Below are 18,700 nucleotides of genomic sequence, written 5' to 3' on the forward strand. Positions count from 1 at the left end.
AGAATGAGTAAGGAAAATTAACTAGTAATACACTTCCCTAAAACCTATATCAGTTGCCAGTGATTGTCAAAGATAAAGATATAATTTTAATCCATAGGTAAATGAAAGTTTTTGTTATGCCTTTCCTATCAAAATGCAAGATTTGTTTAAAAATATAAAAATGCAGACTGGTGAAGAACAAACTAATATAGGAGTTGTTTTCTTTCATTCCCTTTGACTTCCTTCCCTCCCAATAGAAGTGCTAATGGATAAAAAAGGGGTCATAACAGTGTGATGGAGATAGGAAAACATAAGGAGAATAAAACTATCTGGTCTGGATAATCAAAAAATCGATAAACACTCTTTTCACCCATCTTCTTCCAGATCCCAACAGGGTCACAGCTACCTATCTTATATGTGATAATGGAGTATCACAATGGAAAGTACCCTGCTGTGCTCCTGAAAATGACTGCAACAGGAGAAAGGATTTGGTTCCTGTTCAGAGCTCTGTCTTGACTTTTTTGTTGCCAGCAAAAATATCTCTCAACAGATTGTAAAGTCACTTACTTCCCTCTCTCCCTCTGGCTTCTTTCCACTAGGGTTGAGCCTCGCTACTACAGAGCAACTAGTGAGATGGTGTGTCCAATCAGAAAATGAGCAGGAGAAATGTAATAAGCTTAAAGAGGTCCTGACAGGTACCACAGGTCCAAGTTTGTCCTGTATAAAAAAAATTTCCTACAAGGACTGTTTAAGGGCCATCTGGGTAAGTATCTTTGGTAAAGAAGGAGAGGGTATCTTCTGCTTCCTATTCTCAACTCCCATCTGTTTCAATATGCTGGTATCTCCCTAGTTGGCTCATCTCGGCAGTGAGGGTTTAGATTCAGGAAGTCCTGCATTCAAATGTTACCTCAGATGCTTAGTATTTGTTTGATCCCACACAAATCACTTAGCACCTCTCAGCCTCACTTTCCACATCTCTAAAATGAGAAAATTGGACTCAAAATTCTTGAAGGTCCCATTCAGCTCTAAATCTATGATTCTATTATCATTAGAGTGTTATTGATACTCAATAATTCTGGAAAATTATGCTTCCCCCAGGGGACCTAGATGGTGCATTGAGAATATTCAAAACTGAGACAGAAAATGAAGATTTAAAAGTAGAGAAAAATGGAAGAGGATTAAAAAACCCCAGAAATCATCATTGCAAAGGCAGTCAAGTTCTTTTAAAACATAAACGTATAGACTTCTTTCTCTGTCTTTTCATGCCTACTGTGGCATGGAAGCTTCATTAGGACTTTGAGAATGGAGGGCAAACTTTGGCAGGGAATGCCAAGGTGTAAAGCCTCTGAATGTGGATACAGTGACTGCAATAGAGAATGTTAAATCATTTCTAATGACAGGACCAGAGAAACTTTGAACTATAAACACAGGTGTACAGGAAAACTTAGGAAAATAAGTTTGTTGAATTATTGAATGGAGCTGTATGATGATGTTGTATTAATTGATTAATAGAGGGAGAAGAAACAAATATTCCTTCAGAACCCTAAAACGTAAAACTAGGAGAAGTGAGGAAATTAAATTAGAAAAATAGAACTTTATTGGTTCTGAGAAGGAGGAGGGAAGGTAAAAGGAGTACATGCTAGTGTAGAAAGAAGAAAAATGGGGTTGAACATGCTATTCTCATAATTGGGATGCATGAGAAAAAGAATATACAAACATATAGGGAAATAAGTGGATAGGATTGAAAAAGGTTAAGAGGGAAGATAATAATGGGGAGTGAAAGAATAGTCACTAGGAAAACAAACTTTTTGATCCAAAAAGGGAGATTAGAAGGAAAGAAAAATGCCTATTAGATGATTGGGGAGTAGCCATACAAATTATGGCATATGAATATAAATAAATACTATTTTAACATAAGAAATGACAAAAGAGAGAATTTCAGAGAGACTGGGGGTCATATGTGCAATTTAAACATGGACAGCAACAACACACAAACTCAGCAAGATTTAAGAATTCTAATTGATGCAATGGCCAATCATGTCTCAGAGAACAGATAATTAAACAAGTTGCTCACCTCATGATAGGCACAAGATACAGAGAGAAATATTTATGTGCATGACGACTATTTTACTTGACTATGTTCATTTGTTGCAAGAGTTTTGTATTTAATTGAGGGGAGAGAATTAAGATAGACTAGCAAAAGTGATTTTTAAAAAAGTCATTGTAACATTTTAAAAAATGCACGATACAGGCAAAAGCAGGATAGTTTTGAAAATACACACCTCCATATAACTGCCAAAATGATAGAGTATAACTTTCTTACTCTCCTGCTCAATAAATTTACTGGGTCCTTATTACTTCTAGGATCAATTTTTTTTAGATTTTTGCAAGGCAATGGGGTTAAGTGGCTTGCCCAAGGCTACACAGATGGGCAATTATTAAGTATCTGAGGTTGGATTTGAACTCGGGGACTCCTGACTCCAGGGCCGGTGCACTATCCATTGTGCCACCTAGCTTGCCCCTAGGATCAAATATTTTGTTAGTATTTAAAACCTTTAGAACGTGACGTCAAACCACCTTTTAGGTTTTATTACACACTATTCCCCTTCATGCTCCCTACAATACAGTCAAACTAGTCTTGATATTCCTCATCCACAACATTCCACCCCTTCATGTTGTTTCTGTCTTCAATGCACTCCTGCAAGTCACTTGACCTTTCTTTCCTTTGTTTCATCTGTTCTCCTATGAAATAGGTTGTTGTGATGATAAAATGAAGTAATATTTTAAAGCACTCTGCAAACTTTAAAGCACTGTATAAATCACAGCTAATAGTAGATAGTAGTAGTAGTAGGCAGTAGCAGCAGCAGTAGCATTGTAACCCTTTGGTTCTTGTCCTTCATTATTGAAGACCACCAAAATGACATCACTATGTTTGAGCAAAATTAACTGTGTCTGACTATGACTGATCATCCCATTACAAGCTCGGGATGCTCTACCACAGTTTGGGCACAAATAGTCCATGTGAACACCTGAGGTAGGTACTCTAAACTTACATATGTTATGTTTCCTTTGAGCTGCTTCAGTTCTGCCTTCCTCACAGATGCAGCCCCTTCATTGATGAAGGCATGGCATGCTCTAGCAGCAGCAGTAGCAGCAGCAGTGTAGGTGCTGCAACAGCAATAGCAGTTTCTCCCAACAGAATATAAGCTTCACATGGGCACTTTTGTCTTTATACATTCAGCATTTAGTATAGCAGCTCATATATAGGTACACAATATGTACCAATTGACTGATTTTTAATGACTGTAATTGATTTTAAGTGAAGGAAATGAAAGGACCTTGGTTCTTAGGATAGAGAGAATGAAGATAATGGAAGAAGAAAGACGTGATTGGTCTATTCAACTGTTCCCTGACTTACCTCAAGATCCAGTTCCACCTTGGAGTCAGGAGGACCTAAGTTCAAATCCAGACTTAGAACTATCTATGTGAACCTTGGCAAAGTACCACAATTGACTTAAAAAAAAATCCAGTTTGTATTTTCCTTTGTGGAGAAGACTTTTATCAGACTCTCCCACCCCTAGCTAGTAGAGCCTTCCCCAATAAGATTACCTTCCATCTACTCTGTATAAATGCTGTTTAGATGTACTTATTTACATGTTATCTCCACTATGAAATCATAAGCACCTTGAAGGCAGGGAGCATGTTTTTTTGCCTTTTCTTTGTATCCTTAGCACTTAAAACATTGTATTTAATAAAAGTGTTTAATTAAAACAAACAAACAAAGAAATGAAGAAAGAAAGGAAGAAAACAGGAAGATTTATTATGGGAAGATTTTTTTTAAAGCAAGTAAAATGAAATGGAGACAAAATAACTAAGCTTGGCCTTAAGAAGATATATAAGAAGGCAATTCACTTCTTATTTTGTAAAAGTAAAGGACTATTGATATGAAAGGTTTAACTTGGATTTTTATAAATAAATATTAAAAAAAATTGATGTGTAGATTAGTTTTTTAGAATTTTTTTTTCTTTTTTTATTGTTACCCAAAATGGCTTTCAGTGAAAGGTAGAGGATATACAGTAGGCATTGTAGGGGATATAGAAACAAAAAAATTCGTGATTTTTTAAATGCTGTTATAAATGTAGGGGACAATTTGTTCTGTCTTTTACCTCTTTAGAACTTTATGCTTAGTAGGGATAAAGAATAGATGAAATTCAGTGACATTTTAGGGCATAAATCCAAATTCTATATAAAATTGTTGAATGAAATTTCATGTCTACCAATTAGTGTGCCTGTCTTCCTTGAAGTTCATTTCACATTTATTAGCTTTATCTTTTGTCATCTTGGCAAATTTAATAACTGTGAAATAAAACCTCAGAGTTGTTGATTACTTGTATTTCCTCTTTGGAAACCTACTTCCCTTGATCATATATACTGGAAAATGACTGTTAGTATATATTTATGCCATTTTCCTATATATCTTGGGCCTCAGACCTTTATTAGTGATGTTTATTGCAAAGCTTCCCCCTTCCTCCCAGTTAGTTTTCCTATGATTCTAACTACACTGGTTTTGCTCTTGCACAACCCTTTTTTATTGTTATGTAATTGAAATTGTTCTTTTTTCTTTTATGATCACCTTTATCCCATGGTTAGTAAAGAAGTCTTTTCCTAGAGGTATCTGATGCAAGGTACCTCTTTCATCCTTCTCTAATTATTTTGAAATGTGATCTTGTATATTTAGGACATGTAACCATTTAGAATTTATTTTGGTATATGATATAGGATCTTAACAATCTAAGTTTATTTATCAAGTTGCCTTCCAGTTTTTCTAGTTTTATTAAGTAAGGATGCTTACTCTAACAATTTGTACTGAACTTTTACTGAATTTATAGAAAGGAAAGGTTCTATTTTAGTGATAAGGTCTGTGAGACACTGGGATGAATTACTAAGGAAAATTAAAGAGAAAGGTCACATTTTTGTTTCTTTAAGAGAACCAGGCAGAGTGATGAACTAAATAATATCATGAAGATTCTTCTAGTATTCAGTGATTTTTCTGTCAAATATTAACCTTGCATGTATTCCAACTTTTTAGGTTTTTTTTTTCTTTGCAAGGCAGATGGGGTTAAGTGGCTTGCCCAAGGCCACACAGCTAGGTAATTATTAAATGTCTGAGACCGGATTTGAGCCCAGGTACTCCTGACTCCAAGGCCGGTGCTTTATCCACTACGCCACCTTAGCCGTCCCTTATTCCAACTTTTTTTTCAGAGATAAAAGACTTCATAGTTTTGTTTTATTTGACTTATCTCTTTCAGAATAATGAAGCTGATGCCATTTGTGTGGATGGTGGTTTAATCTATGAAGCAAGTGTGGCCCCCTTTGATCTGAAGCCTATCATAGCTGAAGACTATGGCTCTGAAGAAGGTGAGTTTCCCCTAATCTATTGACTTATGTGCCAGGATATCTTATGGTTCTTGGAATGTTTATAGAACAAATCTAGACTGTTCAGAAATTGAGGCTGGCTTTTAGTTTCAGTAGAAATCTTTTAGGAAATCTGCATAAAGCTACTCCTAAATTGCTAGAAATGTCCTGAGTGACAGAGACCCTGATATAAGCAACATACCTCCCCCTTCTATGTTTCCACTCTTTGTTCCTCTTAGACACACACTTTTGGTGAGGAGAATCCAGACAAATGATAGAAATGCAACACCACCCACACCCATATACACACATCCCACCACTCCCTTGGTTACTTCCCCAATTCCCACTGGCATCAAGCAGTTTGGATGGCAAAGGACAATTTACCACAATTCTCCTTAGAGTTCTAGAGCAAAACTTTGGAAGTTAGATTTTTTTTTCATTTAAGTTTGGTAAGGATACATGGAAAATTTCCCATATGTAATTCCCCTAGCCCTTGCCCCATATTGGTTATAGGTTGGTAATCCTATGGCTGAATTTCCATAGGACAAGGTTACCTACCTATAACCAATACAGGGCAAGATGCTCCCACATGTAAAGAATAATATGAGACTAATGGTGACTCACCACTTCCTTAGGAAGTTCCCCTTAAGTTGAGGTTCTGCTGAGTTCCAATGTAAGTACCCTGATAGAGAAGTCAAATTAGCTGTACCTAGTTAGTTCTCAATGTGCCCTTCCCATCTCACTGAAGACTCTTGTTATGCTGCTCCAGGAACACCACTCCCCAAATTCAAATGTTACAACCTTTCAAAGTTTCCATGGCGATCCTCTGGTCAATATAGAGGACATAAGTGCGAAAGTAGAAGAGAGAATGCAATCCTTCTCCATCCCTCTAAGGGCAGATTCCTTTACCATCCCTAGACTATCTTGTTGTTGGGCTTTTTGGCTGGAATGATTTCCATAAATATACAGTCTCCTAGGAATATCTGATTCTTTCAAGTAAATCTAATACTTTTCCGGTGTGGCATTTCTGATTCATTGATTGATTCAAATATTCACAATTACCAAATTTATTTAGACCTTGTTGACCCCTAGTAGACACCTTTGATTGAATGCTTCAACCAAGAATCATAAGACTTCTTTGTTTGTTTTGAAAAAGAAAAGAAAAAAAGAACAGAGAAAGAGGAAAATCCGCAAGAGGTATCCTCAGGAGAAGCAATAAAAATATTCTAGTCAGAAAATTTCCTGAAACAGATTGAAGAGATTATGTGACTGTTGGGGATTTCATCATTCTTTCATTTGCCTAAGTGGAGACTGAAAAATACCTTACATTTTAAAATTCATCTAGTATGCATTAAACATCTACTATGTTCAGAGCACTGTGGTGGATGTTGAGGAAACAGAGCTAACAACCCTTACATTTTGCTGTTAGGGAAAGGCAGAAGGAAGGGGGGGAAAAGTTGACCCACATGCACATAGGTAAGTAAATAATAGCTGTAAAGTTAATATAAAATCATTTCATAAAATCATACATTTAGAGTTAAAAGATATCTTAGAGGCTGTCTAGTTCAATCCTTTTAATTTATAGAAGAAGAAACTGAGTCCTTTAAAGAATAAGTGACAAAGTCACACAGAGCACTAACAATTGAGGGAACTAGAAAGTGTCTTTTGTATAAGGAGACATGAGCTGAACCTTGAAGGGAGCTAGAAATTCCAAGGGCAGTAGTGAGGTAAGACAGCATCCCAAGTGTCTGGGGTAGGCCTTGCAAAGGTATGAAGGCAAGAAGTAAAATGTCATTTATGGAGAATAAAAAGTTACAGAGGTTTAACTGGAAGACAGAAGCTGTGAGGGGCAGGGCCTAATAGCTAGTGTTTTGTCATTTTCAAAGTGCTTTACAAATATTATCCCATTTGAGCTTCATAACAACCTGGGTATGGTGATCTGCCTATATTTAATACAGGGGAAGATACTCCTTTGTGTAAAATATGCATGAGACTAAAGGTGATGCACCACAGGGGTGGTAGGTGCTTTATTCTACCTGTACCACCCCATTTTATAGATGAGAAAACTGAGAGACTAGGTGATTTGCCCAGAGTCACACAGATAGTAAGGGTCTGAGGCTGGATTTGAATTCATCCTCCTGACTCCAGGGATGAGCACCCTATCATCCACTGCGCCACTTCCCTGCTTCTATAATGTGAAATCAGTCTGAAAATATAAGATGAAGCCTGATTGTGAAGGTCCTTTTTAATGAGATTAAGAACTCATTCTTCAAACTTAGCCATGAAAGTCAAGGGAGAGTTTTTTAGTCCTCCCTTCCCTTCCCTTATCAGATAAAAGTAAAGAATATGAGACCCCTTGACATCTTCCTGAACATCTTCCTTAATCCTCTGTCTCTTACAGAACATCAAATTTACTCCTTTGCTGTGGCTATTGTGAAGAAGGGAACTGATTTCCAATTCAGGGATCTCAAAGGCAAGAAGTCCTGCCACAATGGCCTGGCCATGTCAGCTGGGTGGATCATTCCCATCGGTAAACTTGTAGAACTTGGCATGTTGAACTGGAACTCTATTGATGATACTGTTGAGAAAGGTAAGCTGGCAAGTGGAATGAAAGTACTGAATACAGTGAGTAGTTTCTGGTGACCTGAAACCATGTTTAAAAAATATAGAAATTTTTTGCATTATTACACATGTATAACCTATATCAAATTGCTTGCCTTCTTGATGAGGAGGGAAGGGAAGGAGGAAGGAAAAGATTTTGGAACTCAAATTTTTTAAAAAATGTTAAAATTGTTTTTACATGTAATTAGGAGAAAAATAGTATATTAAATAAATATATTTTTAAAATAATGTTGTAGAAAGCCAGCAATCTTTACCTTCATTTACATGTGAGCTTTAGACACACAGTGAACAATATATGAACTTAGTTCAGGAAATGAATTATCTAGAGCAGAGACTTTGAACTTTTCTTGTGTCCTGAACCTTTTTTCAGTCTGCTGAAACATTGAATCCTTCCCACAAGACTTTTAAATGCATAAAATAAAATATGTACAATTACAAAGAAAATTAATTAAATTGAGAAATAGATTTAAAACAAGTCTTGAAACCCTTGAATTCTAGACAAATGAGAAAAAAAGCAAACAGGAGCAAAGCATTTTTGCCACTTAAAAAGTAATCACCAAATCTTTCAGTTGCATGAAAGTTCCATTTTGTAAAACATACATCTTTGGAAGCTATACATTTTTATTTCTTCTTATTTCTTACCTGAAGTTTAATATCCTTCATGCTTACCTACATTTTGATATACTGACACATCCAAGTGCCCATACATCTACACACTCAGTCCTCAAGTTGTTTTATATGATTTTTCCGGTTCTTTGTAGCGGTAGCTGAGTTCTTCTCAGACAGCTGTGTGCCCTGCTCTTTTTGGACAAACCCTCAGTTGTGTCGCTTATGCATTGGAGCAGGACCTGATGCATGCACCTGCTCAAACAGAGAACCTTACTTTGGCAGCTCAGGAGCATTCAGGTAAGTGGATCTCTACAATTAATTGCAATCCAGCTTTCATCTGTCCTGTGAATATTTTTCATCTCCCAAAAAATGTATTCTAGTCCCACTAAAAACCTTATCTTAGTTTCAGCCATCCTCTCTGTATCTTCCCCATTGCACTAGAATAGGAAAAAACAAAATTTCCTGTACTTTCCTTCTTTTCTTTAAAGCTTTTACTGATATTTTTCTATTTATTAAATCACCATAACTATTCCCAAGTATACTCCCACAGAACTATCCCATATAACAAATAGTATTTTGTGGAGAAAAAAATCAGTACAATTGATCAGTACATTGAAAAAGTCTGAAAATATATGCCCTGTGTAACTCCTCTGAACCTCCCACCCCCAACAAAGAGGTAGATCTCTCATTTCTCTTCATTCAAGTCTTGTTGATCTTTGTAATTTTATTGCATTGACTTTTGACTTTTTGGTTTGTCATTGTTCTTTCCATTTACATTGCTATAATCACAGTGTGTATTGTTTTCTTTCTTTGGGGGGGGGTTGCAAGGCAATGGAGTTAAGTAACTTGCCCAAGGTAATTAGTCTGAGGTGGGATTTGAACTCAGGTCCTCCTGATTCCAAGGCAAAAGTTCTATCCACTGAGACACCTAGGTCTCCCCCCTTAGGAAAGAAAATCCTCTGAAGCAGGTTTCCCTCAGATCTAAGTTTAAACTCAGTCTCAGATTCTTTTTTTTTTTTTTTTTAGGTTTTTGCAAGGCAAATGGAGTTAAGTGGCTTGCCCAAGGCCACACAGCTAGGTAATTATTAAGTGTCTGAGATCAGATTTGAACCCAGGTACTCCTGACTCCAAGGCCGGTACTTTATCCACCATGCCACCTAGTTGCCCCTCAGTCTCAGATTCTTACCAGCTATGTTATCCTGTAAAAGTTACTTAACCTGTCTGCCTCAGTTTCCTAACCGCAAAATGGACATTATAATAGTAATAATACTTTCCAGAGTTGTTATGGGGATCGAATGAGATAATATTTGCAAAACACTTATTATTCTACCTGGTATATCATAGGCACTTAATAAATGAGTATTCCCTTCCCTTCATATTAAGATCCTTAGATATTCTAATTCAATTTTTTAATTAGATTTTTTTGTCTTGTCTTTTTAGTAATCAGTGGAGAAGGGAGGATACAGACTTCATGTTCTGACCTTTATTAGGTACAATAGGGTACAGAAAAAATAAAAAACATAGTTTCTCTATTGAAAGAGTTCATAGTCTGGATACAAAGGCAAGAGCAATACCCATGAAAAAACTGCTAACTAGACAATATAATATAATGATAGCTCATATTTCCATGGTACTTAGGATTGATTCTTTGCTGCTTGTGCTAAATTTAATCTAACATTAACACCAAGAAGACACTGGTGCTCCACCAACCAGTATCACATCATCCATATGGGGGCCGTCAGTTACAACAAATGAAGAAGTTTTGAATATTGTGGACAAGTTCACTTACCTTGGCAGTGTCCTTTCCAGGGAGGTATACATTGACAATGAGATTGACACACCCACCACCAAAGCTCACTTAGTATTTAGGAGGCTCCCAAAAGAAAGTGTGGGAGAGAAGAGGTATTAGACCAATTACTAAACTAAAGGTCTACAGGATGATTTCACTATGGCATGTCCTTAAATTCTGGACAGCAACCTGCTGGGAAAATAAATGGCTTCTATTTGAATTGTCTTTGGAAAATTCTGAAAATCTGGTAAGATTGGGTATTGAACACTGAGGTCCTTTCTCGTGCTAAACTTCCAAAACATTCAAACTTTATGGGGCAGCAAGGTGGTGCAGCAGACAGAGCACTGGCCCAGGAATCAGGACAACCTGAGTTCAAATCTGGATCCAGACACTTTATAATAATTACATAGCTGTGTGACCTTGGGCAAGTCACTTAACCCCATTGTTTTGCAAAAAATCCCATTCAAACTTTACTACAGAAAGCCCAACTTTGATGTGCTGATCACATTGTTTGAATGCCAAATGTGCTCTTGTCAAAAAGACTATTTTATAGAGAATTGCTTGAGAAAGGCACTCATATGAATGTCAGAAGAAGCAATAAAAGGATGCTACCAAGGTCTCTTTGAAGAACTTTAGAATCTATTGTGTGACATGTGAGACAGAACTGCCCATGGCATGTTTACATTAAAGAAAACACTGTGAAGGGTGGCTAGGTGGTGCAGTGGATAGAGCACCGGCCCTGGAATTAGGACAACTTGAGTTCAAATCTGGCCTCAGACACTTTATAATTACCTATCTGTGTGGCCTTGGGTAAGCCACTTAACCCCATTTACCTTGCCAAAAAACCCTAAAAAAAAAGGTACTGTGCTCTTTGAGCAAATCCAAACTGCAGTAACTCAAAAGAAATATGAGATTTGCACATTTAGAGGCATCTTCGCCACAAATGTTTCTACAGAATATTTGTGCGTAATCTGTGATAGAGCATTCTGAATTCATAATGATCTGATCAGCCATAATCAGACACTATACCTTGACTTAAACATTGTGAGGTCATTTTGGTCCTCTTTGAGAATAAAAGACAACAACCAACCATTTACAGAAGATTTTACATATGTTACCTCATTGCTTACTCACAAACCTATGAAGCAAGTGCTATTATTTTACAGATGAGAAAACTGAAGCTGAGAGAAGTTATATGACTTGCTCAAGGTCACAAATATAATTGTTTCTACAGGCATCCAAACCCACATTTCTTATTTCAAGTCCAGTTTTTTCTACTGCACTACCTTGTTGTCATATGATTAAGTATTACTGCATATTATTAAGGGCTGATTAATGTGGTATAGCCTCATGTTGAATGAAAAGACTCCTAGATTTAGAGGAAACCCATATTTGACTCCCAGCTCTGTCATTTATTACCTGTATGACCTTGGGAAAGTCACTTTGGGTTAAATTAGATGGTCCTACCAATTCAGAAATTCCATTACTATGACTTCTGTAGGAGGACAAAGATATTTGTGATGGATGAACTCTAACTATTCATGTGCTTCTCCTTTTCTCAGGTGCCTGAAGGATGGTGTTGGGGATGTGAGTTTTATGGAGCATACAACTCTTTTAGGTAATTATCAGAGTCTAGAAATCCAACCCACTTCTGGGTCCAGTCTTGAGTATTGCCCAACCTCAATCTTACTCACTGTTTTCTGTTCTTGTATTCTTTCTTACATTCCTCCTAGAAAGGGAAAAGAAAAACACTCTTTGTAACGATTATATATTTAGCCTAGATTTCCTTCTCTGAAAGTTTATACTCAGGCTTATAAAACTTTTTAGGGTAGCATTCAAAACCATAGCTCATGAACTCTAATCTAGATTTTTTTTTTTTGCTGCCAGTTATACCAAGGTATACATTAACTCAAAACAAAGACATGTAATTGAGCAGAATATCAATACTAAGAATATAGAAAAATTCATTCATCCTTCAAAAGTAGGGTACACTCTCCCACAGATTCCCATGTCACTGTTGGGAGAGAAAATACACATAGATAACAAGAATCACATCCTTATTGGAATAAGTCAAAAGGTCAAGTCAAAAAATCAGCCAATATTTAAGCACTTTCTAGTGCCAGACACTCTGGGAATGCAAATACAAATAGAAAGATAGTCCCTGCCCTCAAAGAGCTTACACTCTATTGGGAGAAAAGAACATATATAAAAGGAAGCTGAAAAAAGTTGAGATGGTAAAAAGACATATCTGTAACAGACATGGGAATATGATAGAGAATTTTCAGAAAGTGGTCAAGACTGCAACCTGGAAAGAAATGAAGACCTGGATGATTTTGGTACCCTCTTTAAAATAAAGGCTCTAGGAGAAACCAGCCAATCAGAAGGAAAAATCTGAGGAGAGATGAATACTACCAGTGTGAGAAATGGTCCAAAGGTAGAGTGAGTTTCCAGGGGGAAAAGAGCTTTGTGCCATAGTGGAGAAAATAGATTCATCTATCTTTCACTGGCTCTTTTTTTTTCTGTTTTTTTTTTAATTAAAATTTATTTTATTTTTCCAATTACATGCATAGGTAGTTTTCAACATTCATCCATTTGTAAATTTATGAATTCCATATTTTTCTACCTCCCTCACTTACCTCCCTCCTCCCCATATTGGTGAACAATCTAGAAAAAAATTGTATTTATATACAATCATGTTTAACATATTTCCATATTGATCATGTTGTGAAAGTGAAATTAGAACTAAGGGGAAAAGAAAAAAAACATGAGAAAGATAGGAAAAACATAAGTTGTTTTTTTAAAAAGTGAACATAACATACTTTGTACTACATTCAGACTCCATAGTTTTTTCTCTGGATATGGATGGCATTGTCCATAGCAGGTCTCTCAGAATTGCGCTTGATTTCTGAAATGCTGGTGGTGTTGCATCCATCAAGGTTGATCATCTTACAGTGTTGTTGTTAATGTGCACAATGGTTTCTTGGTTGTCTGCTCCCTTTACTCACATCAGTTCCTGTCTTTCCATGCTTCTCTAAAGTCTGACCATTCATGATTTCTTATAGAACAATAGTACTCCATAACATTCATATATCATATCTTGTTCAGTCATTTCCCAATTGATGGGCATCCCCTCTATTTCCAATTCTTTGTCACTACAAAGGGAGTTTATAAATATATATATTTTTTTTCACTGACTCTTCTATGGATGGTTTTCTCATTGGTAGCCTGCTGAGGGCATCAGTAGTTTCTCTGCTGAGCTGCTGCTGCCATCTGCTGGACATTTTTGTTTTTTGGGGCTTGTTTTTTTTTGTTTTTTGTTTTTTTACTAAATTGACATTGTAATAGTTTTTGGATTAGATACTGGATTTGACCTGACAAGTCAAAGTCAGTCCCAACCTCCCAAGAGAACATCATGAGGCATTAAATTAGAGACTAGATGACACAGGGGATGACTTTTTCCATAATGATTTGCTTTTGTTTTGTTTTTGATTCTTTCAGAGATACTTCCAACTGAGGCTGAAAGGGACAAATTTGAGCTACTTTGTGTGGATAATACTAGGAGATCAGTGAATGAGTACAGGAAATGTCACCTAGGCAGGGTCCCTGCTAATGCTGTGGTGGCCCGAAGAGTGAATAGTAAGGAGGATCTGATCTGGAATCTTCTTTCTGAGGCACAGGTATGAATCATCTTCTCTTCATGCTTAGTTTTCATTTGAAATCTAAAGGATTTTTCCTTTGCTACATGATTGCCCCTCTTTAGGCAGCCAGATGGCATAGTGAAGAGGAATACTAGTCCTGGGGACTGGAAGACTTGAGTTCAAATTCAACTTCAGATACGTTGTAGCTGTGTGACAGCGGATGAGTCACTTACCCTCTACCTCAGACTCTTCAACTGTAAAATGGTGATAATAGCACTGATATCCTAGAGTTGTTGTGAGAATCAAATGAAATAATATGTGTGAATAAATGAGTGGGGTGCTTAAAGAATGCTTCCCCCTCTCTTCCATTCTTTTTTTTTAAGGTTTTTGCAAGGCAATGGGGTTAAGTGGCTTGCCCAAGGCCACACAGCTAGGTAATTATTAAGTGTCTGAGGTCACATTTGAACTCAGCTCTTCCTGACTCCAGGGCCAGTGCTCTATCCACTGCGCCACCTAGCTGCCCCCTCTCCTCCATTCTTAAATACTTTTTTAATCCTCTCCCTACTCCAACATCCCCAACAACAACAACAACAAAAACTATTACTGTGTAATAATCCTACATCACCTATGTAAAGCACTTTATAGTTAAGAAGACTGTTATATGCACTATCTTCCATTTCTGCTATTAAGATAGGATATTATATTGGAAAACTAACTGAAAGTCTGAAGAGTTGGGTTCAAATTCTGACTTTGCTTCTAATGACCTTAGGCAATTTCACTGCAACTTTGTGGGCCTTGACTTCTTTATCTCTAAAATGGAAACCATACTAGAACATATAAATACTCCTGACCCTTATTAGTTCTTGAAGTTCTTGAAAATGTAAGTCATTCTGATACTTTGATTCCCCCAATAGCCCTGAGAGAATGGTAGGGTCGGTATTATACCCAATTTACAGATGAAAAAACAAGGTTAGAGATGGTAAGTAGAACTTGAACCACAAGTCAGGTCTTCTGATTTTTGTCAGCAGACATTTATTAAGCATCTAATATTTGCTAGAGACTGGACAAAAAGACAAAAAGGAAATAGTTCCTGCCTTCAAGGAGTTAATATTGAGGAAAGGTAAAACAGTTGTATGAAATGTCTTTATCAGAATCAACAGAACTCAAATGCAATTAGAGGTCTCAGTATGATTGACCATAACAGAAACAGGTAAGGTATGTGTGTTTCTCTGTGTTTGTGTGTGAGTATATAAAAAGAGACAAAATAAAACACTATTTAAAAAAAAAATAAGCCAAAAAATTCATGCTCAAATATGGTGCATTTATTTAAACTTTATCCTATCCTAATATCCATGGGGGAAAAAAACCCAACTTTGTTTTTGGTGACTATATATGTCAAAGATTCCTCTGCCTCACTTTCAAAATCAGATGGCATATCAAATGTTGCAAAAGGGCCAAAGTTTGGTCAATTTTGATTCTCTTAAAAAGTGATGTCATCCTTCACGCATATCTTTCTCACTACTACAGAATATACTCTACAGACCCTAAAGTTCATGAAGACTCATTAATCAGGATTTCATAAGCCTATATTTGTTTGCCAGGCTATCCTAAACTATACCATAGAGCAGTGGTTTGCAAACATTTTGGTCTCAGGACCTCTTTATATTCTTAAATATTATGGAAGTTTCTATCCTCAAAAATATGTTCCATGGCTTATAGCTTTCAATATTTATTGCATTAGAAATTTCAAATGATCAATTTTTTAAAATAATGATTTATTCATTTAAAAATAACAAATCAGGGGCAGCTAGGTGGCACAGTGAATAAAGCACCGGCCCTGGAGTCAGGAGTACTTGGGTTCAAATCTGGTCTCAGACACTTCATAATTACCTAGCTGTGTGGCCTTGGGCAAGCCACTTAACCTCATCTGCCTTGCAAAAACCAAAAAAAGAAAAAAATAACAAATCTATTACATGTTAAACATAAAATATTTTGAAGAAAAATATATTTTCCAAATATATAAAAATATAAAAAATATATTTTCCAATATGTTTTTCCAAAAACAAATGAGAAGAGAAGCAGTATTTTACATTATTTTTCATATCTTTTTAATGTCTGGCTTAGTAGAAGACAGTTGGATTCTCATAGCTGCTCTGGATTCAGTCTATTGTGACATGTTGTTTTGGTTAAAATGAGGCACATAAAGAAAATACATCCTTACACAAATATTTGGTTGGAAAAGAGTAATATTTAATAGGCAAATGACATTTTAGTATTATTTAGAAAATAGTTTTGACCTCACAGACCCCATGAAAGGGTCTAGGGAACCAACAAATGAGAAGTACTTCTACAGAGAAATCCACCAGGATCTCTCTAGCCACATAGTCACATCTAGATTTCCCTCTATGGACCTATTTTATTCTTGGCCTACTTCTTTTTGCTCCAAGGATTCTCCTTTTGTGGTCTCATTTTCTTGTTCATTTAAATGTTGAATTACCCTCCCTAGTCATCTGCTTTCACTCATGCTTCTCTTTTCCCTTGAATAGGAAAGGTTTGGCAAGGGCAAATCAGAGACATTCCAACTCTTTGGATCTCATCTTGGAAAGGACCTGCTGTTTAAAGACTCAACCAACAGGTTTCTGAGACTTCCTCCTAGGATGGATCATGAGCAGTACTTGGGCTATGATCATATGAAGGCTGTGAAGACTTTGACAATGCGTAAGCAGTGACTCTGAGCCCTATCAGGGAACTGGGCAGTCTGATGGGAATAGTTCATAATAACCCTAGTTTTGTGGAAGGCATTGAGAGATATCTCAGTACATTTGAGGGTATGGTGCTTTGTGTCTCAAAGTATTTCCCTAAATTAAATGAATGAATTAACAAACCAATAAATAAATAACACTGGCAAATGAAGAAAACTAAGAAATTTAAGTGATCCCTTTGCCACAGGTTTCCCAGATTCCTGACTCACAACTTTTTGATCTATTGGCAAGCAAACTCAATTATTCCTTACCACAATTCTCTTTTCTCAACTGAATCTGGTGAAACCTAAGACAGTGAACTTCTTTACCTATCTGGCACTCTACTATAGACCCCTCTTCAAAATGCTTTAAGATAAAATTTCATAAGTAGAAGAAATGCTAAATTTTGGCTACAGGTTAGTAAAAATAAGGATGTTTTTCTTTTTCCAAATTAAATTTCCAGACTTCCTGCAATCTATCTACAGATCCCACACTATGAACTCTTAGCTTGTCAGCTAAGTATCATCCCTCTGGAGGAGAGAGCAGAGTTGGGAGTCAGAGAACCTGGATTTGGATTCTGGTTCTATTCTTCTTACCTATGTGAATTTGGACAAATCATTCAATTCAGTATCTTCATCTGCAAAATGATGGGATTGCATTAGATTATTTCTAAATGCCTTCCTACTTTTTCAGTCTTCTCCCCAACACATATTCTTCAATCCAATGACACTGGCCTCTTGGCTGCAGTTTTCGCTGTCTGTCCCTCAGGTCTGCAATGCTCTCCCTACTCATCTCTGTCTCCTGGTTTCCTTTAAATCTCAGCTAAAATCCCACCTTAATCTCCTTTAATTTTAGTGCCTTCTCTCTGTTGATTATCTCCAATTATTCCTGTTCATAGCTTGTTTGTAAATAGTTGTTTGCAAATTGTATTGCCCATTAGACTATGAGTTCCTTCAGAGCAGGGTTTCTTTTTTTTCCTTTTCTTTGTATGCTCAGTGTTGAACTTCTAACTAGATCTTCTGATTTGCTAATAATTTTATTTATCTTTCTCAATAGGCTGCTCTACTTCTTGCTGAGCATTGCTGAATAGGAATGGTATTAATTTCTGGGCATTTTAAGATCTCTTTTCTAGACAATCATAAAAAGCTATTTGTTGATAGTTTTGGGTATTTGTTGATCTGTTGCCAAAGTGAATCAGGATATCAGGATCAATGAGTTGTGCTTGAATGCTAACACCATCTTGAATTGCACTGATATTGTGTCCCTATTGAAAATTGTGGGCTGTCTGAACCATATAGTGAAATTTATTAGTTAGCAAGATAATAAAATTAGATATAAATCCAAGAGTTCATTGACTAAGACTTGGCAGGTACTTCAGAAGCTTTCACACATGACCTCCCACTTCACAGATGAGGAAACTGATATCCAGGTAGTTTGAGTTCTCCATGGTCCTACATATATTAACTGACTTATTATTTGAATAGGTCATAGAATCATAAATTCAGAGCTAAGAAGGATCTTATACATTATCTGTTTCAACTCCTTCATTTTATAGATGAGGGGAGAGAGAGAGAAAGAGAGACAGAGAGAATCTGGTCCAATTCTTTTTTTTCCTAGTGTGGAAAAAGAGGTTCAAAGGCTTTGCATAAGGATATCTTTTAAAAAAAATTTATTTAAGGCAATGGGGCTAAGTGACTTGCCTAAGGTCACACAGCTAGGCAATTATTAAGTATCTGAGGTTGGATTTGAACTCAGGTACTCCTGACTCTATAGATAGCAGGCGCTCTATCCCCTGCACCACCTAGATGCCCCTCAAGGCTGCCTTTTCACTATCAAACCCCTATACCTAGAAATTTCTACCCTTTCATTTCTCTTTCTTCATTTACCTTCTTTCAAGATGTGACTCA

General features: G+C 36.6%; 1 protein-coding gene across 2 annotated transcripts in view; it reads left to right on the plus strand.

The window, feature by feature from the left end:
* LOC141507282 (inhibitor of carbonic anhydrase-like) overlaps positions 1-18,700 on the plus strand; it is a 113,549-nt gene that overhangs the window by 24,022 nt on the left and 70,827 nt on the right. For both annotated transcript variants that reach the window (XM_074214800.1, XM_074214799.1), the window contains exons 3-9: positions 579-742; positions 5,289-5,397; positions 7,796-7,984; positions 8,778-8,922; positions 11,977-12,032; positions 13,913-14,091; positions 16,599-16,770. In XM_074214800.1, the coding sequence (XP_074070901.1) occupies positions 579-742; positions 5,289-5,397; positions 7,796-7,984; positions 8,778-8,922; positions 11,977-12,032; positions 13,913-14,091; positions 16,599-16,770 (1,014 nt within the window). The remainder of the gene's footprint in view (positions 1-578; positions 743-5,288; positions 5,398-7,795; positions 7,985-8,777; positions 8,923-11,976; positions 12,033-13,912; positions 14,092-16,598; positions 16,771-18,700) is intronic.

Source organism: Macrotis lagotis, chromosome 1 (genome assembly GCF_037893015.1).
Source record: "Macrotis lagotis isolate mMagLag1 chromosome 1, bilby.v1.9.chrom.fasta, whole genome shotgun sequence".
NCBI lineage: Eukaryota > Metazoa > Chordata > Mammalia > Peramelemorphia > Peramelidae > Macrotis > Macrotis lagotis.